We start from the raw sequence: 24,607 nt of genomic DNA on the forward strand, positions 1-24,607 counted from the left end.
TTTGCTAGGGACTTGCTCCCATCATGTAAGCTATAACTAAAGTTAGTCCTCGATGAAAACTTTAACTGAACAAACCATAAAACCGGAAATCCTTGCTAGTGTTTTACAATATGAAGCCAAAACCTACCCAATACCCAGGCAACTGAAAATATTTCCTTAGCAAAAAGAAAAGTGACTTTTTCGTGTTGTGTAAGGATAATATATGCGTTTTAGTCCTTTTTATTTAATATATTGTGAAGTTTAAAATAATAAAAAAAAGTAATAGAAAAGCAAAAAGAAAGTTATAACGAAAAAGGAAATATTGTAAACAATTTTCCAAAGAGTATATGTTTCCTTTCAGATTAAATGTGTGAACAAACTTGAAACTTGTGTATGAAAAAAAAAAGAAATAAAAAGTGAAAAAATTCCAGGCCATGTATCCTTAGCACCACCGTCGTTGTCGTCAGCTCCACCATCATCCAAAACTGTGGGGAAAACAACGACAGCGAAACAACGAAAAAAACCTCTATCCCAGAAAATAACCAGCAGCTCTCAATTGGCAATTACATATTACCATTTGCTGGAAAGCTTTAAGGGTTATTAATTCAGCAGCACATCAAATACGGCTATATCGCACCAATCTTATTCCCTTTTTTGTGATAGAAAAGTGTTTTATTTTTGAGATTTACACTGTGATTTCACTTTATTTAACGAATTTTCCTAGGAATGTTCCTCCCAGTGATATGCTTCACATGTTTCAAGGAAATTGCCAAATTGTCGTAAGACCATTTTTGAGTTATTCATTTGTCCTTCAGCATTTAAAGTAAAAAAAATAATAATTAAAAAAATATGTAAGTGACGGATTGAGTAAAAGATTTCATTTTTGAGAATTCCAAAGTTTTTCTACCAAAAACACCTCCCTCTACTTCTAACCTCGTTTTTTACTTTTTCTTAAATGTCAATAGTAACAAATTATTGCGTGATTGTTAGAAATTATTATTATAAGTTTGATTGCCGCCAAAGTCAAATGATGCAGGATGAGCTCCGCATATTGGCGCCAAAGAAGACAAACTCCTTCAATCAAGGAAGGTATATCGCCGTATACATAAAGAGCTTTCACTCTCTCCCTCACTATGTCTAGGGGCCTTAAAACGTGAACGGCCACGATGGTGGTGACGGTAACCTTAGTAGGGATAACACGTTAAACATGACAAATTTATTAGTGCGAAGGTGGTAGTGTGTATCCTGCACAACAGCATACAGCATACTTTTCTCATTTTAGTTAAATGTGTTTTCTTCACTTTGGTCTCTTCTACTTATTTCTATTTTTTCTTTATTTTTCCCATCAAAATAATGAAAGAATTTGAGTTAGGAAGGACACTCACTCGGTATTCCCGAAGCGGATATTAAATAATTAACGATGAGAGAAAACTCCTTGTGTGTTGGATACACATAGGTACTTACCGTGATTTTTGATTACTTATGCATGTTGTTTATTTCGGGAGTAGGTACAAAATCTGATTGAATGTGTAAACAAATAATTATACAAATTATAATATACTCGTAACTGTACATATCTTGGAAATCAGTATGTATGCAATAAATGAAGTGATTTAAAGAAAGAATTGATAGTGCACAAGAAACGCTTATAAAAGGACACGAGTGGAGATTTTGAAATAATTTCAAGAAATGACAGAAGACAAGACAATAAATGCTATTGAAAATGGGACACAATTCAAAAATGGACACACAAATACAAAATCACAGGCGAAACCTACAAAACATCAGAAGAATGACGATGTGACAGTCGAATTCAACGATGGCAGAAATCCCCTCGACAGGCCCAGCACAATTGGAGGTGGGGTAGTTCTACCAGATGCTGTTTTGAGTAAGCTTTACCAGAGCTATTCGGTTAAGCAACGACGTGCTGGGCTCATATGGTTCCTAGTTGCTTCCATTTTGTTTGACATCTGGGCACTGATAATTCCACAGGGACAATGCATCGAAGCCTTGGGTAAGTAAGACAAATTGCATAAAATATGTTTCCTGCTATAAACCTCTACATATATCTGCCTTCTCCGCTATGGGTAATATTAAATTTTAATATTTTTATTATTCAACAAGTAGTCGTAAGAATTGATTGAAAAATTGATGATTTGGCATTTACAAACTTAAATATTTTGAAAAACGAACAAAATTATATCCATGTACATAACATATGTCTGTATGTGTTTATCTGAATCTTTAATTACGATTTAAGATTGATCCAGATGGATATTATAGCACGATAAGTGGACGGAATTTTAGTAATATCTTGCGTTAGACAACAATGTTGTCGGAATTTGAAGAAGTATGCTTTTTAAGCACTTTTTGTCAAACTTAAGTTTTCGAAAATATGAGTTTTATTTGCAAATACAAAAATTATTGTATTCATTAGTTCATATTCACTCAATTAAATCTCATTGAGATCTCGAGCCCTAAATTTCAGTGTTATTTTTATTTTATTTTTTCGAATTTGAGGGGCACCCGGTTGATTGCAGTGACACCTTAAATGGGTCCTCAAACAAAGAACGTAGCTCTTGTTAGTTAAGATTTATTTAAAAATGGCTATAACTTTCAAACTAAAATTTGGAAAATCCGAGTTTTTATTGCTAGTTTTCTAAGCATGGTGATGCCAGACGATTGAATTAAAATATATATACCCTTTTTCAGCTTTAGTTAGATTTCAACGAACAAATTTCCTTCAGCCTTAAGAGTTTTGGGCTTTTTATGTGCATTAACAAATTAGATGGAATTGAAGACGAGTTGCGGGAACTTAGTATCAAAATGGCGATATCTTCTTCTAGTTTTCTTCTTAAGAACCTGAATATTTGCTTTATCTCTCAGAAAGGATATAAAAAAAATAATTTAAAACATTACTTAAGTTTTTGAAAATTAAAATTTTGTGAAAACCTTAAAGATTATTAGAAATAATTAACTTGTTTTTGACAGCAAACCACATTTTGGTGATTATCGTTAAATTACTAAAAAATCTTTAACTGAAAACTTTAATTACATACATATGTGTTTACTGCTTTCGGATAAAAAGATGATTTCTTAAAAAAAAATGGTGCCAAAATCAAAACGACGGAACTCTCTATTTTTGGGCTCGATTTCAGTTTAAGGTTTTGGTAATATTTGGACATCAGAATCGATAGAAATCGTAATGCCCAAAATAATCGATAGAAATCGTAATGCCCAAAATAAATCCAAACCCTTATGTCATAAAACCCAAATTCAAAAATAAACATTCTTTTGCCAAAAATGAAAGCTAAAAACTTGATCGTTCTTTTATTTACAATTTAATTAGGCGTTACGAGATTCGCTTTGGGTTTCTTAGGCATTTTTTATAACTCTTTGACCTTTGTGCCCAATTTTGGGCTTTACGAGATTTTAGGATTTGGGCATTATGGTTCTGGCCTTTCGCAGTTTATTAATACACATAACGCCCCCGAAGTTGCACACAAATAAAAGAACTCAAAAATTCCATTTGTTTTTCCTCAATGTAAAAAACTTGCTGATATCCATGCGGCAAAGCTGTTGCATGCAAATTGCCACTTCATCCTTCTCATGACATCTATTTCTCTTTTTTTCCTCAATATTAAAATAAAATTTACGCTAAGTAATAACCAATGTGTACTGGGCCCTAGAAAAAACTGTTGCATGTTGACCTATCTCTCGTTTCCTTTATATTACTATACAGGATACTGATACTGACGCATTTTACCCAAATAGCATTTTGCAATTAAAAGTTATTGATTGCGTTACACTTCTATAAGTTGGTCGGAGATGAAACTTTTATTTATTTCAATTGTATGACATTTGCATAATGGAACACAATACACATATTATTTAGTACCAACTTTAAAAACACATAAAACTCGATTGAGGGGGACAGGAAAAAATGTATTGCACAATACACAGCACAGTTTAAGACACATTCATGTCGAATCAATTTCAAAAATGAATCGAAAAGTATGGCAAGGATAAAATATGGGAAGGATCAATGATATAATTTTACTAATTACCTAAAGTGTTCGTGGAAACAAAAAAACTCTATATGCGTTTATATTATACACACATACATATGTATGTATGTATAACAATAATGAATGCTCGTTTTCAAAACAAGTGGACAGTTAGACAGTTAAGGATATCTTGGACATGACTGCATGGATACAAATTAATCAGAGTGCGGCAAAACTTCATAATATGTGTGGTATTCATCCAAATTTGTTCAATCTATTTTGTTGTTTAATTAGTTCATGATAATTACAAAGTTTTCGGTTTTGTCATGAATTTGTAGTTTGCAAGAGTTCAAAAAACTATTCCTCTATAATCTTATATTTTGACACAAACTTGATTTATTTTGATGAAGTTTTCACAAAATAAAAAAAGTGAACACCAAAAAAGTCCCACCAAAAAAGTCCCACCAAAATAGCCAGCAAGAGAATAATGCTAATACCCCAAAGAGAAAGAAAGTTAAAATTCTTCAGTTTGTAAAAACAAACTGTACTGCCATCATGATTGTGACCTTTGCTAAAGGAAATTTAATTGGCCTTCACAGATGATTCTAAGATTTTGTCTAATTAGTGCACTCCTTTGAAACTTATAAAAGGTTAAATTGACATTTTTGGATAGATTATCAACAATTTCGTTCTCAGGCACTCATCTTCTTTTTCGGAACTGCAACGGCAAAATATGATTCCTTATACGCGTGGATTAAAATGCTCCTTCTGGAGGAAACATTGAGCAACTTTTGGAAAACAAACTTGTTGATGGCATTTTTAAATTAATTATTATTTTTGCCACCAAACTTATACAATAGGGAAAGTGTAGCTCAATGCATTCAATCACTTATATAAGGGGGATTTCATATGGGATTATGAATCGACTAGCAGTCCGTATGAGTGCCACTTCCATCAATGAAACTGAACATCTTGATATTCTCAATATGTGTACTTGTTGTAGAACAATCAAAGTATCCATGAATGCCGCAAAATATTTTTTTTAAGACGATGTGAGCCATTTTTCTATCCATTTGAACAGGCTGCAATTTATAAAACCTATGAACAATTATTAAAATATCCAGGTGATTTAATTCCCTTAAAGAGTTAACCGCAATATTCGCGCTTCTAGGAATGCCAAAGGGTTCATCCCTGTAACGAACTTCGGCCGGACTGTAAAATATAAAGATTTGTTGCTAATCACAGTTTGCGAATGTGGAATTGCAATGTTCAAGAATTCAAAACCGAAAACTCCCTTCTTACCAACTAATTATTAGAAGTAAAAATATATATTAAGGTCCGTATAATATTTGTTTTTTGAAACAATTTTTATCAGAAAAGCAATTGTATCTCTGGAAATGATTGACACTTTGAACTAAAAATAATAATGGCAATTTAATTTTATTTTTTTTTTCAATTCTACAGATAAAGTAATGTACATTATATGTAAGAACTCGTATGGTTGTAAAAATGATTACAATAAACAAATGTTATATTTTTGTCGCTTTGTGTTCCTCTTGAAATTTTGAACATTTTATTTGATAATTTCTACAAATGATCCAAACACCTTAATCCTTAATTATTTTGAAAACACTGAGCACTGAGAAATTAACATTTACGATTTAAATGTAACAGATTATTAAATTATGGAACGAAGAAGCAAGAAGTCCAAAACCTCGAAAATACGCGATGAGCGCACGTTTTTTAATATCAATCCAAAAAGCTGATATTTGATCTTGTGTATCTTTTCGCTAAGCTTCAAACTAATACAAAGTGATTAGACGTTGCGTTGTTTCAAATATGAAAATTAAAGAGTTTGAATGTGGGTATTTGTTCCTAGCCTTTGGTGCTGGTTCAGGGGGTAATGTCACTTCAATTTTTAATACCAAGAACAATCTAAAACGTTGTAAATTAAAGTGACGTTTGTGCTACTGTCTTACAGAGTGGGCTGATATGTTTGAACTTTTTATTTTATGGATGTTTAATATGGGTTTTGGGAAATTACTATCTCGGCTTAACATTGCGTTAAGGTTCTCTTATAAAATTTACCATTGAGTTATCTCTACACGGTTAAAAACTATGTGATATTTTTTTAATATAGAGTTTGTATTACTTTTTAATATTTCCAAATATTAGAAAGAAATGTGTTACTTTTTGTATAACATTGTGCTGGTTTTGTATTCGATTTCACTTTCATTAATTTTAATACAGAACAGATTAAAACGTAAGAAAAAGGATTAAAATATAATAGTATTTGTAATATATCACGATCCTAATAAGAATTCAAATTTAATACTTATTTTATTTGACTCAACTATCTGAATTCTTAGAGTTTAAAAATTCTGATTTTTTTATTAGTACACAAAAGTATCACATTTGAATTTTGATTTTTTTTGTAAAACTAAATGATCAAAATTTTATTTAAATTTATTAAGACTATAAATTATTTCCTATTCTCCAATCCGAAAACTATGTTAAAAAAGTAATGAAAACAGACAAAAAGTGAAACAAAAGTAGAAGACTTAGTTTGCACAATAACGAGACTTTATTGTGTAATAAAAACTTTAGACGGCTCCTGCAGAGATTGAACCCAAGACCTCCGGCATGGCAGTCCTGCGTACTAACCTTTACGTCACGGGTATTACCAAAATAAATATGTTTAAATATTGGTCTGCGTATTTTTTAGCATGAGAAACATATCCTATGAGAGTTTTCCAACATCAAATGATTGGAAACTTTTGCAAAAATAAAGTCTTCGAATATGTAAAATATTTTCGTCCTGATCAAGGTTGCAAAGGGAGAAGATTTGATTTATGTCAGATTTATGAGATCTAAAAACATTAAAAATTATGTAATGTAGCTTTTATTTAATTTTTTTTTAACATGTGCAAGTATGTTTTAAATAACCAAGGTATTTGTATTCGTCAATTAATTCAAAGGCATCGTCACCCTATTGACCTATTACGCGATCTGAAAACCATAATTTTTTATTTTCAGCCGTTAATTTGTAGGTCCCATGTATTACAATATTGTCGAAGCTTGTTAATTCGTCTGCGTAAAAGAGAATTTCGAAAATTGCTTCTGCCCAAAAACAGTTTTCAACACCAGATTGAATTAGGAGACATCTTACAATATCAGCAAGAGTTCGATTCTTCCGTTCTGCCACACCATTTTGCTGTGGGGTATGCGGAATTGTAAGTCGTCTTTTTATTCCGTTCAATCGTAGAAACTCGCAAATTCAGTTTGCGTCTCAACTTGAGCTTTGTGATCCTTAAAAGCGCAAAAAACTTCATTTCGCACCAACGGCTGCAATCGTCGATGAAAGTGCCGAAGTATCTCGACTTTGCTAACAAATAAACTCTGGAGGGTCCCCACACATCTGTGCACAAGATCCTGTGCTGCTATGTGACTTCTTGGAAAACGGCAACCTCGTCATTTTTCCTCTGAGACACACGCTGCAGGTACCAACAAGCTTTTCGTTTTCGTTTAGAGAAAGTCCAGTCACCACATTCCCTTGATGCATATCCAGAAGGTTTCGTTCGTTCACGTGACCGAGCCTGTGATGCCATGAGTCCAGCTTGGATTCACTCATATCCACGATACACGCTTGTATTGTACTTTCTTGGACATAGTACAGTTGTCCAACTCGGCTCGCAACTACCTTAACTTCACCGTCATCTCCTCGGACGATTGCCTTCTCTTTATCGAATGTGATGGTGTTGTTGTGGTCGGTTATCCTCGCGACAGATAATAGGTTAGTTCGAAGGTTCTTAACTAGTAATGTACTTTCGAGTTTTACTGACCTCTCAGACATCCCGTCTGTAGTGACAATCCTTATAGCTCCTCTCGCATCGACATTCATACTGAAATCGTTTGCCAACAGCAGCTTTCCTTACATCGCAGATGGTGTGGATGTAAACAGACTCTCATCGTTGCACATGTGGGACTTGCAACCGCTGTCCAGACACCACCGTCTGTCAAAAACACTCCTCTGCATCCCCAAAGCTTGGTCTTCCATCATGAAAAATGTATTTTCTGCTTTCGCTGAAGATTCAAATCGTGAATGGAATTTCGGTTTGATGTTCTTCGTACACATGGACGCCTTGTGACCAAGTTCATGACATTTGTAGCATCTGAATTTAAAAGATGTGTCACGGTCACTCGCATTGACATGCTTTCGTTGCTGCATTCCTCGTTCGAACTTCGATTTCTTCGCATCTGTAGTCCTCCTCACGCTGATTTGTTGCACCGTACTTCTCGAGAATTTTCTCTCTCAGAATACTGGGCTTCGGAAGGTTGTCGTGAGACTCCAATGCACACTTGAAGTTCAAAACTCGGTGGCAATCCATTCAATAAAAGAATCGACAATAACTCTTCGTGTATATCAACATCCATACACTTTAGTTGTGACACTGCATCAAAGAATTCCATTAAATTCTTTCGCAGATCCTCGCCTTCCTGGATTTTATATGTCATCACACGTTTCAGCAATGTTGCCTTCTTCGTTGGTCCCGTGGAAGCAAATTCAGACTTTAATCGTTCCCAGACACCCTCTGCCGTGTCCAATCCTTTAACGAGACGGAATAGACTCGGATCGATGGCAATAATCAAGTCTGACTTCGCTTTCGCTTCGTCATCCAACCACATCTGCAGATCCTTTTTGGACTTAACGTTGTTTTCAAGAAGTTTTGGTTGTGATGCTGCTCCATTCACATGCTTCCATGCTCCATCTTTCACCTTCATGGCCTCGATTTGCATGAGCCACGTATCATAGTTGTCGCTGACAAGTGGCCTGATGGAATTCATGCTGTTTGACATTGTTTCTTACTTTTTAACAATTTATACTTCGCGTTGGGATTGGGCCCATAACCTGATGAATTAAAAACGCAAAACTATATTTAAGCAAAAGTTTATTTTAATAAAATAAACAGGAAAAAAATTATTTGCATAAGAAGTTTCTAGACCAAAAGAATGAAGTGACATTTTCAGTCATTTGGAATTCAAAAAGTAATAGTGTTGCCAAATATAGTATAAATGTTAATTGTTCTGTCACTGGCAGGGCATTGCCAAAGAGCTGGTTGATATTTCTCTTAGTTCTAACATTAAATTAATAATTTTAATATTTGGAAGTCATTTCATATTAATACAATGTTGGCGTTATCATAAAATGTAACCCGAAAAATATTTGAAAATATCCTAAAAATTAAGTTATCCTGGCAAGTCTTTCAATGAAAAGTAATTAATGATAATAACAGAGATTATTTTGTACGCAAAAATATAGTTCAAATTTCTAAACCAACTATAGACTTTCCTTATATTTTCTGTCATCCAAAAATCAATCTTGTTTGCCTTTGAACCACAGTTATAAGATATGAAAACTTTTTTCCTCTCAGAGAGAAATGTTTGTACATAGGTGGAAGCGCACTTCCTTTTACCAAAAGTTTAATTTGTATCTTAATCGAAAAACTTAACTTAACTTAACCCACATTAGAATAAACTACTCAAATGGAAGTATTTTATTATTAATTTTATTTTATTTGTTTATTTTGTTTATCCTTAATACAAACAGGAGTGACCTCTTTTGTGTTATGTCTTAACATAATCCTGTGCATATTGGTACGTCTTTCAAGTTCATCTGAATCAAGAGTGCTGATGAACTTTCTTAAAATCGTTCCACATTTAATATGGCTATTAACAATCATTCAACTGGTGTTTTATTTATTCCTAAAGAAGTCCATTTCTCCAAGGTAAGGTCATAGTTCATCTTCGTATACAAAGAACATCGTTCATTCAGACTGCTAGCAGCACAAGCAGCAGCAGCAGCATTAGTATTAGAGGAAGGAAAATTATTTTCTTTAAATTATTAATGAATTCCTTACAGAGATGTCCTTGGATGGGGAATTCTTTTGAATTTTCTTATTTATGTTACATTGCCTATACCTCTTCTTTACACTGGTGTGACATTTGGAGTTGGAACATTTGCAATATATCTTAGCACCCTAACAGGATTGGCGACAAAAGATCCATTATTTTTTGAACAGGTGAGACAAATAATAATGATGATTTTGTGTTTTATATTTAAACGAAAAAAAATATTAAATAATTTTTAGATTGCAGCAAATATAATCATAATAATTGCAGCAGCGGCTGTTGGATTATTGGTTTATTTTATGGGAGAATCAAAACAAAAAAGAGTTTTTCACGAAGCAAAAAAAAGTCTGGAAGTGAAAATGATAATTGAAGAACAATCAGCAGAACAGGTATGATATTTACATACAGTACATTCTTAATCGATAATACCAACTTATCAACGAAAAAACTTTAAGATATTTTATTTTATCCCAAAAACAATCAAATTCATATTAAAAACTCACACCATTAATTTTCCATATAGGAACGACTTTTACTATCCGTATTGCCAAAACATGTTGCTGTTAAAATGCGTCAAGATTTGGGTTCAACAAGTTCAGAGCCATTTAAAAAGATTTACATGAGTCGTCATGAAAATGTTAGGTAAGTTGAAAAATTAGCATTCATGCTTTTTTGAGTATAAGAGTTGGGTTTATGTCAAGTGTCATTGTGGGTACTCAACACGGGCCATTAAGTATTAGTACAATATAGAAGAAAAGAATGAAACACATTCCTAGAGACAAGACATTCCACCTGTTACATACACGTTTTTCAAAAGGACTCGCCTCACCGCAATATAATTTGCATGCATATTCTATTAGCTATTTTAGAAATGTAATCCTTTTTCAATAGCTGACAATTTCATTAATTTACAATCAACATGCAAACAGATTAAGATACACATACAAATAAAAAAAGGACATTTTGATATGGACTACATAAAATTAAACAATGTTCTAGAGAATTCTAAATTGTTTTTACATGCATAAATGCCTGTACATACATACATATATGTAGACGCGTATGTATGTGTAACTTAAATGTAATATATGCTTTCGGCTTACTGATGAAGGAAAATGATTTATGCGAGTAAGCAAAATGGCATTGGTAAACATAAATCTTGGAGCCACAATGATGGTTGGGTGTAGGTACACAGTGTACGTACTTACTCCCGCATCTAACGATATTCCTATTTTTCTTAATGGCCATTTTTTAGTTAGCTGGAATGTGCAACTATACATTAAATATGTGCATGAAGTTTTTTTTGTTATTATGGTTTTAATTATTGGTATGGTGGGAGCTATAATCATAAAAGTGCAAAATAAATGCGTTGAGCTCAATGAGATAAATTGTTTTTTTTTTTTTTTATATAGCAATGTACATATTGCAAATATCTTTTTAGTTAGGAGAAACCAATAGTTCTACCTTTCACATCAAAGTATTTGGATTTGTTTACTAGGACGTATACGTATTTCCTTAAGCTACCGGTTTGTGTGTTTATTTATCAAAAGTTAAATCACATTTATTATATTGATCTATTATTTGTTGCTTGATATTTTATAGCATTATTTCATGTTTACATTGTTTTTTTCAACAATTAATCTTGGATTATATTAAATGTGCTAATTCTGCTTATTGACGAATTCACTAAATTAAAAATATACCTTATCTTTAGTTGAGTCAATTGTAACTTGTAAGAGTGTAAATGCATGTCTGCGTGCGTGAGAGGTTCAAGGTACGACAAATAGTTGAGGTGGAACTCTTCAGTCCAACTGCACGAGCTTAAACTGGTTATTTCAATTCTTGTACAGACCCGGTTTGCTAAAATGTTTGTACGATTTTTTCGATACACACTTTTGGCCGACAGTAGTGCCCGTCATGCTAAAGATCTTGGGTTTGATCCGTGTCTGTGTCGTCTAAAGTTTTTTTTTCACGGGTACTGCCTCTTACGAGGGATTGACCAAGAGTATATCTTGTCATGAAAAGTGCTTTCTCAAATAAGCCGTTCGGAATCGGCTTAAAACTGTAGGTCCCCTCCATTCCTGACAACAATACTCGCAAACAGGAATGGTTGAGAGTCGTAAGTCACTAGGCCCTAGTTCTCAACGGACTGTTGCGAAACCCAATTTATTTTTTATTTTTACAATAAATTGACTAAAAATCACGAAATTCACGATATATCTACATTTTGACTTGAACGTCCATTTTCATAAGAAGCCTAATTAATTTTAACGCGTTGTTTGATTGTGAAAATTTCCATGGTTCGAATTGAATGTCAAATGAAATGCAGAAAAAAAGTTGATGTTTAGGTGTGGTTCACATTTAACATCGGCCCTTTAAATTAAACGTCCCTTTCAAATAATTGTAATTAGTATGTATTTTTTAAATTCAAATTGATGAGAAACTAAAATAAGTTTTTCTCTATAAAGAAGAACTTTTAATTGAATTGCTAGTTTCTTAAACTCATAAAATGCCAAAATATTTCTATATCAAAAATAAAACTAGTCTAAATGTCAATTGGCAAAAGTTATAATTCAATATTCGTAAACGGGAACAATTGATAAGCATATTTTGGTTTTTCTGTCCTTTTTTATAGTTACACAACTATTAATCAAAATATATATATATACAGTCGTGTTCACATTTTATTAGATTGTCAATTATTTTAAGAACGGAAATTCTTACAAAAAAAATTAACATGTTGCTTGCATCTAACGGTCTTTCGTTTTTATATTAGAGACTTTAAGCTTAAAGTTATACTCTACTTTTGCCGGTGAACACACAATATTTCAAACTCTCTGGATATAGATTGTTCATAAAAATAGCAGTGCTTTTGATTTTATAATTAAGAAGGTTAAAAATTATTTTTTTTTTTTTTAATTTTCAGTAAGTAAATATTTTACTATTTAAGGTTTTAAGTATTTTTAACATACTAATATATGAAAAATTAAAAAATATTGGCTCAAATATAAACAATGGGACGATCAAGACACTGCACCGAAACAATTCGAAAACTTATTCAAAAACTGCGTTTGGAGGGAAAAACCTACCAAAATAGTCCAGAAATCCTAGGCTGCTCAGCAAAAATGGTCAGTAACGCCTTACAATGGCAAAATAAACCGAAAACGTGAGGCCCAAAAGGATGACTACTGAAAGAACTGATAAAAAAATTGTTCAGTTAGCAAAACAGAACCCTTCCATAGGCTCTAGGAAAATAAGAAATGGACTTCAACTGTCTATTAGCACTGTCACAATACGAAGACGTCTTTTATAAGCGAAGTTACCAGCCCGAAGTCCACGCAAGGTACCATTCTTGACGAAAAGGTATGTGGCAAAGATAATGGAGTTTGTTAAAGCACATAGAGATTGGGCAAAAGAGAAATGGAGAAATGTTCTATGGAGCGGTGAAAGCAAAGTCGTTTTTTTGGGTCCAACGGTCGTCAAGAATATGCGCGAAGGCCCTAAAATGAAGCCTACGATCCACGGTACACTATTAAAACAGTGAAGCATGTTGGAGGGAAAATTATGATATGGGCTTAGGTACTTTTTATATTACGAGGTCGGGCCTAATAATTCCATCGAGGGTATAAGAGATGCAACCGAGTATATTAAAAAAACGGGTTTTTCTATGACAAAGCTAACGGTAAAAAATCGATAGTACTTATTTTCTGTTATTATGCATAAAATATTTTAGTTTGTTGTTAGATGTTTAATGAAATAAATTATAACGTTGAAATTGAAGGCCTTTTTGTTTTATTTGGAGAGTACTGTTATTTTTATGAACACAACTTTATATATATAATAGTAAAAATAATCAAAGGTCAAAAAGAGTTGCTTGATTTGAGGCGTGTCTTACACACTTTTATGGCGGTTGTCAACTGGTAGTTGATTGTTGATACAAATATTGAAATTCGGTGTTTAAAGTTTTATTTACAAGTAAAGTTACTTTTTATTGGCATTTATGAGCATAAGTATATATTTTTACATTATTCACCAAAGTATTTGTAACATACTCAATTATAATAATTTAAATGTTGATATTTTTCGACTATCAATTGATATTTGACACTCAAAATATCAAAACTCAATGCCATCTAAACTTGTTGAAGAATGTAATCTTGCGTTAAGCTTAAATATAATGATTCATGAAATGTACCTAAAACTTAAGACTTACAATTTCGTAATAACCAACCATTTGACCATAAAAAAGATTGCAATCATTCGAAAGTTCGTGTACTCATTTGAAGTTTTTGCAATCAATTGAATTGTCTGCGTTTTGAGTTCTTTTGCGGGTTTTGTATGCTCTTTCATTTTTTTTGTTCATCAATTTAAATCTTTGCAGTCGTAATATGCAAGTGATTGGTATATTTGCAATGATTGCAAAAGAATGTAGACTTCAAAACTATAATACAAATTATTAGGAGATAAATATTGCAATCTATTTAAGGTCAAATAATTTGTGATTTAAAAATTTCGATGCAAATATTGTCTTTTTCAATAACAACAAACATTAGATCCAAAGTTTATAAATATTCCAAAACTTAAATTAATCTACATAATGTTTATATAGTATGTATGTAATATCTTAAAATAATTCCACACAGAAAGAAATTCAATTATTTCCATAATAACACACCCTTTTATATATATGTACATTTATTCTCGTATAGTATACTCTACGCTGACATTGTGGGATTTACCGCGATATCATCAACTTACAGTGCCCAAGATCTTGTTAAGATGCTCAATGAGCTTTTCGCACGCTTCGATAGACTAGCTGAGGTAAGTTTTTTTTCTTACCACTTGTCCCGTATTAATCCTCTTCTCCACATCCATCCGTCGTCGTCCCTATCACTATATTTTATAAATTATCCCTTTCTCTATGATGTACAAATGGTAAGGAGGGTAGAGTTGTTTTTTTTTTGTATTTGAATAATTTACATTTACATAAATGACATTGTTTAACCCTTTTTGCCGAGTGTGCTGTGCGCCACCAGTGGATTCTTCGTTTATTTTAATTGATTTAATTTGAAACCACTCTGTGTGAGCGCGCTATTAATACAGGACATCCATGAACTCACCCTCCAGAACCAGAACCAGCGCCAGCACCAGCTCTAGCGTCTTCCTTATACTATCCATTCTTGTGTTGTTACCCTGTGTTGTGTAAAGAGAAGTTAATTGATAAACTGCAAAATGGCCATTTAAAATTTTCTTAATTGCTAAATTATTACACTTAGTTTTTTTCTCTTTTCCTCTCTCTATCTATTTAATTTTTGATACGTTCGCACTAAACTAACACCACACGTCGCGTCGATTCGCTTCGGCCGCTTACAGAAATATCAACAGCTGAGAATAAAAATCCTAGGGGATTGTTACTACTGCATTAGTGGAGCACCTGTAGAAAAACCAGACCATGCTGTTCTCTGTGTCCACATGGGGTTGTCTATGGTAAAAGCAATCAAGTGAGTAATAATCATAATTCTCGTCGTGTCTGCATTTTGCTTTAACATCACAAAAAGGATGTAACTAACTAACTATAGGGATGTGTTCTAGCCATAGGCGCCCTCAATGAAAAATGGACGAGGGGCTGTTGTGTCTAACCCAACCCATGTCTTCGTATATCGGGCCCTTGAAATACCTCCCTCCAAGAATAACTTCTGAAGGCGCCTATGGACTGAATCAGTCGCTGATTTTTTGTAGTTTTTGTTGTTGTATAGATGAAGTATATTCTAACCGCTTAAGTTCATTTTAATCTTTTGGTTTTCATCAATTTTGCTGCTTTAAACACTTAACCGATCTCTTATGTCAGTCTGTTGTGTATCTTTTTGTTCTTGTTGTTTTGTGATTTTCTCATCAGATATGTTCAACAAAAAACCAATTCTCCGGTAGACATGAGGGTTGGTATCCATACGGGGGCTGTGCTAGCTGGTATCCTAGGCCAGCGTCAGTGGCAATTCGATGTTTACTCCAAGGATGTTGAGTTGGCCAACAAAATGGAATCAAGTGGAAAGGCTGGGTAAGTGGATGATATTAAATAGAAAAAAAAGTACTTCAAGGAAATTTGTCCTTTCTTGTTTTTGGTTTTCCATAAATAAAAAAGGTGTGTGGCTGTATGCGCCGCATCTATATGTATTGCCGTTGGTTTAGTTCTTAATCCGTTGTTACTACTTGTAAATCATCAAATAACCACTTGTTGCATGCAATTTTTCCTTTTTCCTCCTCTCTGAATTGATTCTATTATTTTTTCATTTCTTTTCGTTTTGGCATCAAAATACACAATATTGATTGTGGAATGGACATTCAGTCGAGTGCACATATCGAACAAAACGCTAAGCTTTCTGAACGGGGAATTCGAAGTAGAGCCCGCAATGGGCGAGCGACGTGAAGAGGCACTACGTAACGCCGGACTAAAGACCTTTTTCATCACAAAGGTCCTCATACCTGTAAGTAAAGGCAACTCTGCACGGATTGTGATTGATTTTATGTTTTGGGTGATGCGCTGGTGTTGCGAAATAGGATTACGATTAACTGACATATTGTAATGGACAGGACATACAGGTGACATTGAAAAAGAGTGAAAGAACGAACACAAACACAAACAAAGAAAAAAATAAAACGTGTACGTTACGAAGGATGTGACAAGATAAGTTGTTTGATGGCTCACCATTTAACCCTATTTAGCTTTAGTTTACTCGTATCGTAGATAAAAGATAGAGAAAAGAATAAATAAAAATGTCTTGTATTTTGATGACTTTGAAAAGAATTGAAATTACTTTTCGATAAAGAATTCGTGATTGTTTTCAACAAACTTATAAATGGTGTTTCTTTGCTTTTCTTTTCTTTTCGTTTCATTTTTTCTCGCTGGTATATTAAATACTTTTAGTTTGTAGCTCCAAATAATCAAGAAAATGGTGACACAATTGATGATGACAACGAAGAAATCCTTGAAGTTAAAGAACAAGCTATAAGTTTTGAGCAGGAAGATGAATTAGATAAATATGAAGATTTTAAGAAACGTTTACAGCATGAGTTGGTCGCTAGAGACGGACATGGGTATCTGTTTTGAAGAGCTTTTATTACGAATTGTATGTTTTAATTTTATTTTATTTATATTTTTAGAAATCTATCCAAAGACACAACAATATTTCTGAAATTTAAGAGCCGAGATCTGGAGACTGCATACGAAGGCCACCGTGAACCGTATTCTTCATTGCCTTTAATGGCTGCTGTATTGGTACAATCTGTTGATGTACTCTATTCCTACCTGGTACTTCCGAGGTAAATGATTTTGATGAAAAATTTATATGAACGGAGTTAGATTGGTATTAAACGTAGCGAGTAGTCTGAGTTATTAAAGCTTAGTATTTATTGACGATCTTAAAATTTTGGCAGATCAATGCCTGTTGTGGTCAATTAATTTATTTTTAAGGTCCATAAATTGGTTTACGCACAGAGGATTTATAATAACTAACAAATTCTGAATATGATGTTCCTTCGATATTGTAGGTTCACACGCTGGTGAGACATTTGGGACCATTTTTTAAACATTCGTTTTCACAATTGTCTGTATTTTTATTAGCACACTCTTTAACTTGTTGTAAGAGTACTCGCAGTTTAAATTAAAGAGCAGTCTAAACAGTTCAGCCGTTAGTAAAACCCCATGTTCGTCAAAGACTCATCTATTTCGTCCATTTCCTAACTCTGGTTTCTTAATTTCTATTTATGTTGCGAACAAGTTAGTGAAAGTTTGTTCACATGCTAGGTTAGCTATAAGGTTAAAGTGGGAGTTTGACGGGAAAACCAATACACTTAGACCAATAATTGGTCCGTTGAGATTAACCAGCAAGCATTGGCCAAATTAAATTGCTTGACCGACAAGTGGTGTAGTACCCGTGACATGATGGTTAGTGCGTTGGACTGTCATGCAAGGGGTCTTGGGTTCAATCCCTGCCTGTGCCACCTTAATTTAAAAAAAAAAAATTAATTTCCGCGGGTACTGCCTCTTGCGAGGAATTGACAAATCCTTCAAGAGTAATTCTTGTCATGAAAAAGTGTTTTCTCAAAACTAGCCGTTCGGATTCGGCATAAAATTGTAGGTCCCTTCCATTCCTGACAACAGTACTCGCACACAGGAATGGTTGAGAGTTGTAAGTCACTAGGCCCTGGTTCACAACAGACTGTTGCGCCACCCCAGTTGATTTTTTTTGACCGACAAGTGGTAGTATTAGACCATGTGTGGTTTCCTTTCTTTAAGGTATAATGCTTTAGCATAAGTTTGCAAGTAGCCAGAGATATATCGACGGTGGATTTTTTGCATAGGGTATAGTTTTGCAAGTTCGTTAGCTTTACAATTTCGTGGAATGTCTCGACCCGTCACACAAGTAAGGTGAATGTTGAACTTCTCCGCCATTTCCACAAGAAGAGATAATCGACAGTTTCAGGCTGTTAGGAAGTTTATTGAGACTGAGTCTCATTGTATATCTGTAGTCGATAGCAAGTTTTTTCTAAATCAAGAGCCTAATCATTGTAGTGTGTTCCAAGCCGAAGACGAATTTGAATATTAGATTTCAAATATAATTTCTTATCCAAGATGAGTCCCAAGTACTTAGCTTTGTCTGTAAATTCAAGCGGTATATTATTTACTATTATAAGTGAGGAGATACCATGTGGGGGATTTTATATTTCCTTGTAAAAGTTCGGTTTTGTGAGGGTTGACGCCAAGTACACACCGATCTTCCCCCGGAAATAAGCTTTTTTAAAGCAGTTCACAGCCTAAGAAATTAAAGTAGATGTTTTTTATTCTTTTTTAATAGGTATTGCTTACACTTCTTTACCATAACTATACCACTTCTACTCATTATTGTGTTGGTTTTTATATCTGTGAGTGAAAGTTTTCCACGGCAAATTCATGAGAAATTTGTTCATATAAGCAAGAGATTTAATGATACAAGATTTTTGAGATCATTTGCAGCAATTACAATCTGTTTGGCAATGGGATGCAGTAATCTTGTGGATATGGTAATTTAAATTTAAGTTCAATACAAAAGAAATCATATACACATTTACAATATTTGATATGTATATTTTTAGTACTTTTTTACTACTGTGATTAAGTCTGACGACTTCGGCTTACCAGCTAGATGTGGTTTAGACAACAACGATACAAAAAATTTTAATCAATCGGAGATTGGAAAATGTACCGATAGCCCAAATCCTGAAATAACCATTTATCCCTCGTACATGAGTAATTTTGGAGTTCTCATATTAATAGCAGTTTCGGTGATTGCACAATTAACACACACTGTGAAAATTCTTCTAATGGTTATCATTGCTGGTGGGATTCTTAAATAAAAGTATAAATTAAGACAATTATTAATAATTGATTTTTTTAAAGGTCTTCACTGTGCTTTCAATGTGATTGTAATGGATGATCTTTATCGATTTGAAGATTTCTTATCATCTGATCCGTAAGAAAGTTATTTATGCATTTGAATAGTTGTAGTAAGAGTAATTTTTATTTACAGAGTCATACCAACTAAAATAAACGTCTCTGCCATATTATTGGTAGCTGCCATCGCATTGTCACTTTTGGCCAGACACGTAAGTATTTAAAAAGAAAGACTCTATAAATCATTAACTCTATCACAGAGGGTGAAAGATATGCATAAACACGCAGTTTAAGTATAGCTGACCGCAGGAATTCGTTTATGTTAACTTTTAATTAGGGCTCGCTGTCGGTGTTAACGGGAACCAAAAGTTTTTGAAAGTTGATCCGAGTTTCTCGGTAACGATGAGAATCTAAATTGTTTTCAGTCACCCCCGGAGCCACTTTTACAAATTCAAATTAATTTGGGTTCTTAGGGCATTTTGATTTAAAGTTTTTCAACAAATATTAAAAATGCTCAATTCAAAAAACCCATGCTTTTTTGAGTCATGTACCTTAATTCTCAAAAATATTATAAATCATCTAAACATTGTAGAAAACTTCATTAAATTGAACAAAAATTATCAAAATTTGTTCTCAGATGGATCGTGAGGATAGAGTGATATTCAAATGGAAAACAGAAGTAGCTGAACAAAAAGAAATGGCAACTGATATGAGCAAAAGAAATGAGGCTCTAGTTTATAATGTCCTGCCTGTTCATGTAGCCGAACATTTTATGAGAAATAAAAAACGGTCTTATGACGAACTTTACTCACAAAGTTATTCAGAAGTGGGTGTTATGTTTGCCAGTATGCCAAACTTTGCAGGTAAGGAACAATTTACTGTCATGTTGATATCTACATCATACATTATGATTTTATTTTATACCACACAGTTTTTATTTATGTCCTCAGTTTGTGTATTAGGGACCGGTTATAGCTATCAGTAAAATCCATCGCACATGAGAGCGAACAACGAATGAACGAGGACGAACAAACGTGATTTTACACATTTCAAAAAGTCAATTTCAAACAAAAACACATTTAAATTATAATAAACCAATTGATACTTATGTTAGGATACACAAATTTGCATTTTGTTCTATTAAACAAGACAATTTCGTAAAAACAATTTTGTAGTAACGAATTGCAGTGTGGTTGCTACGAATTGTCGAACGTTCCACATACCATCAACACTGCAAGTGCAACGAATAAACTGTTTGCGGTCAGATTAACCTCAAAATTATACCACTCTTGTTTAGTTTGTTGAAAAATGGTAATTATAAATTGACAATTCGTCACTGTCTGCGAATAGAAATAAAGCTCATGTGAAACAAAATTCAAAATATGCGAATATCCACAGTTCGCAGTTCGTAGTTCGTAGCTCGTGCAAGATGCTAAAAATGTTAGTTTTTAGTGTTTGAACATGTTACAAATTTATTTATAGCAAAAGGTTTGATGCAATGAGATGAATCCTATATTCAAGTATCTTTTTCAAAAAGAAACAATGCATTTAAAGTTTTATTTAATGTATAGATCCATTTTAATTTTTTAATGATGAAAATTCAAGTCGGAAAAAAAACCATTTCCAGTTTTTTACTGTTCCTTTCACATCATTAAAAAAATTACTTATGAAAGCAACAGTAAAAAAATTGTCTGAGGCGCGAAGTTCGATGTTATGATCCAAAGAAAACAACATTTAATGACGTAAATTTACTGATTGCTATAAACGTTTATCAGTAAAGCATTTCAGGTTCCCCCAGTTTCAAATTTTACTGATGGATTTTACTGATAGCTATAACCGGCCCCTTGTACCTAATAATTTTGGTATTTGGTCTTTTACTTTTCTCTGCGATTCAGTACTGTAAAGTTCTGCTCTATTTAGGACAAAGTTCTGTCAGAACAAAACTGACAGATCTTTGGAATAAAAATTGAAAATCATACAAATTTTAGAGCATTACAAAAGTCATTTCAATGGAAAACAGAATTACACCTTACATTTTATACAAATCATATTATATTGTTTGTCGTTAGAGGCCGAATATACATATGTAGATGTCAGTGAAATTCATCAGCAGTGGAACATTAAGGATCTGAAATGTTTTATGGTGAGCGTTTAAAGCTTCGCACCTCCCTTTTGCTGCTCATTTCATCCATAATTTTTGTTTACTGATGCCATTAGCACAGTAAAATTGAAACGCCATCAGTAAAACGAAATGGAAGTTTACTAACGTTTTGCAGTCAGTGTAAATTAAGTATCATCATTAAAATTCTTAAAATTTATTTACGAAATAAAATCAGCTTCAAAGACATTGTTTCTTTTTGAAAAAATGCTTCATATTAGAATTTATCCTCTGATGAAAATAAAGGTCTGAAGTGTTAAAAACCGTAAGACAAACATTTTTCTGATAGATTTTGCTGATATGTAGAAAAGTATAATCTTATAATTTTTGAAAGCAAATATAAAGTCTTTAACTTTATCCTTTTGCATCTAGATTTTTACTCCGAGGAATCAGTTAACAATCAGGGGCTTGAATGCTTGCGTTTTCTAAACGAAGTCATATCCGATTTTGATGCGGTAAAGTGAAATTACAATTATTATACATCTATGCTGACAGATAATGTTAACATTCATTTTAATATTTAACAGCTTTTAGAATTGCCACAATTCCAGGATATTATAAAAATCAAGACAATCGGATCGACGTACATGGGTGCGAGTGGCATTAATATTGCACGGAAAACTGATCCAGGTGATTCGATTTTAGAACGTTGGTTACATTTATCGGTATTGGTTGAGTTTGCATTTGAATTGAAGAAGGCACTACAAGGAATCAATGAACAGTCTTTTAATCACTTCGTCCTTAAAATGGGTATCAATCACGGTCCGATTACGGCTGGGGTAATTGGAGCACGTAAACCTCATTATGATATATGGGGAAATACTGTCAATGTTGCATCGAGGATGGAAAGTACTGGAAAAGCTGGTAATATTCAGGTTAGTTTTGAATTAATACTTTTACTATATTAAGTACAAGATAATGGTAATATAAAAAATGTATTTACATAAAATTAAGGTAACCGAGGAAACCTGTAACATTTTAAAGGAGTTTGGATACACATTTGAGCAACGAGGCTTGGTGTCAGTCAAAGGAAAAGGACAGCTTATGACTTATTATCTTACGGTATTTATTTTAAGCAGTATAGTACTTGCATTTCTCAAATATTTAATTCTTTTTTCTTTTTAAAGGGTCGATCTTCTTCCTCCAAACCAGCTGCAATTTCTTCATTGGATACAAAAGCTATCGAACCAATCGAAGAAGTCCCTCAAAACGAGACCGAAGCTGACAGCAAAACACCACTTCTAAACAACATTAACGTAGCACCTAGTGAATTTAGCGAAAAGGACTCATTAATAGCAAGTAATAATTCCGTTAATTAATTTTTAAGCATACGTTTAAGTATAAAGACAAAGAAGCAAACAAATAGTATTAGTTATAAACACCAAGACACATAAGATATAAGGAACTACTTATATATAAACTTTCTCCATAAGGATTTTCAAAAGAATCAGTTTTCTAATTTTATACATTTCACTTGTTTTAAAGAAGAGAAAGTTTACACTAACAAATAAATTGCGAGGTTTTATAAAAACAATACAAAACTCAATGAATGAACCTCATATATGTATGTATATAGAAATATATATGAGGTTAGCAATATATAAAAATTTTGTTGTCTATTTTCTATCTAGTCTATTTAAAAAATCTCTATAAATTAGGAACGACTTGAGCCCAAATTGGACAATCCAAAGTGTGTTTTTCTTAGGAGTTCAAAAACAAAATGTTTACATTTTTCTATAGTTTTTATTTCTACAGTATTAATAGTATTTATCTAACTTATAAGACATTGAAAATTGTTATCAAAAAGCAATTATACGAGTACTAAACAAATAAAACAAAACTATAGAAAATAACTTAGAAGAGATAAAACACCACCGAAAGTATTTGCAAGAACCTTAAAATTTAGAGAGAAGCAAAATAACTTAATTTGTGCGTAGAGAGGACAGAGACGAAAAAAAGTAAGCTCCACACCTAATTAAAGAAAAAAGAGGTTCAATATTTTCAGCTAGCTTTTGCAATCATTTTATAATTTTAAATCTAAAAAGTTTTGTATGTAACAATTTAAACTCTAAAAAGTTATATTAAAATGCAAACCCCAATCAAAAAATGTGCGATAAGTAATTTCTCTTTATTTTTATCTACCACTTTATCTTAAAAATGAAGTTCCTTTAAGACATATTTTTATTATTTTTAGTTCAATATTACTATAGATTATTGTATTGGGAGCTATCATGAATGAAATTTCCCATAAAATCATTTTCAATTTCAAAAATTATGTCAAATCTGCTGATCTTACAATAAAAAGTCGATATATAGAAAAAGTTCAAAGAGACATTTTACACCCAAAAGTTCCCATTCTATAATAAATTCAGAAAATCTAACTTGTTTTATAAAAACTATAATAAACTCTCAAACACAAAGTATTTTAGAAATTATTGATAAGCTCTGTAAATAAATCACAAAACCAAATCATTATATTTAAAAATAAATAAAAATATTTAAAATAAAGAACAAATATCAACGTAAATAAAACAAACTTAAAAATAAAAACTGTCCTCTCTATTTAAATTTGCTAATAGAATTACTATAATGAATAATATTAAAAACATCAACATTTAGCTGCTAAATAATTAAGTATTTTTCGAAACTTTTTCGAAAATTGTGAATAAATAAATACTGTACCTCTTACAAACTTTCTCTCTCTCTCTCTAATATTTATATAACAATATAATTTTTAAGAGCTCTGCATGTAAGTTAAAAAACAAGAAAACAAAAGCATTTTATCTTTTAAGTACAATGTAACAAGTCATTTCTAATACACAAATTAGTTTAAATAAGAAAGGAAAAATATATAATGTGATTTTGGTTTTGCTATTAATATGCAATGCCATTTGCGTCTCTGTTGTTGCTTAGTTATATCTTCATATCTTCAATATAGAAATTGTTGCAAACATTAAGCTACTACAAACATATAATAAATAGTAATAAAAATGAAACAAAATAAAAAAGAACTAGATCTAAAAAAGTAAAAATTGTTTTTTCTTTTTATAATTTTTCCCTTTTTTAACTATCAAAAGATGATTTAAAACGACAGTTTGCTGGTTGATATTTGTATGTCAAACTTTC

At 32.6% G+C, this 24,607-nt stretch overlaps 1 protein-coding gene across 3 annotated transcripts; it reads left to right on the forward strand.

The window, feature by feature from the left end:
- LOC129939117 (adenylate cyclase type 3) lies at positions 1-24,507 on the forward strand. 3 transcript variants are annotated; one of them, XM_056046994.1, is made up of 21 exons: positions 1-189; positions 1,340-1,993; positions 9,595-9,772; positions 9,907-10,066; positions 10,136-10,285; positions 10,420-10,538; positions 14,606-14,717; positions 15,270-15,397; positions 15,793-15,951; positions 16,240-16,378; positions 16,819-16,988; positions 17,055-17,213; positions 18,749-18,953; positions 19,026-19,269; positions 19,330-19,402; positions 19,460-19,535; positions 19,961-20,186; positions 21,854-21,936; positions 22,009-22,356; positions 22,436-22,543; positions 22,609-24,507. In XM_056046994.1, the coding sequence occupies exons 2-21, from the start codon at positions 1,669-1,671 to the stop codon at positions 22,798-22,800; spliced, it is 3,354 nt and encodes a 1,117-aa protein (XP_055902969.1). In that variant the 5' UTR covers positions 1-189; positions 1,340-1,668; the 3' UTR covers positions 22,801-24,507. The 3 variants fall into 3 exon arrangements, with proteins under 3 accessions (XP_055902969.1, XP_055902968.1, XP_055902967.1); XM_056046993.1 differs by having other exon boundaries at positions 1,485-1,993; XM_056046992.1 differs by having other exon boundaries at positions 1,488-1,993.
- Positions 24,508-24,607: the final 100 nt, after the last annotated feature.

Source organism: Eupeodes corollae, chromosome 1 (assembly GCF_945859685.1).
Source record: "Eupeodes corollae chromosome 1, idEupCoro1.1, whole genome shotgun sequence".
In the NCBI taxonomy this organism is placed as follows: Eukaryota; Metazoa; Arthropoda; class Insecta; order Diptera; family Syrphidae; genus Eupeodes; species Eupeodes corollae.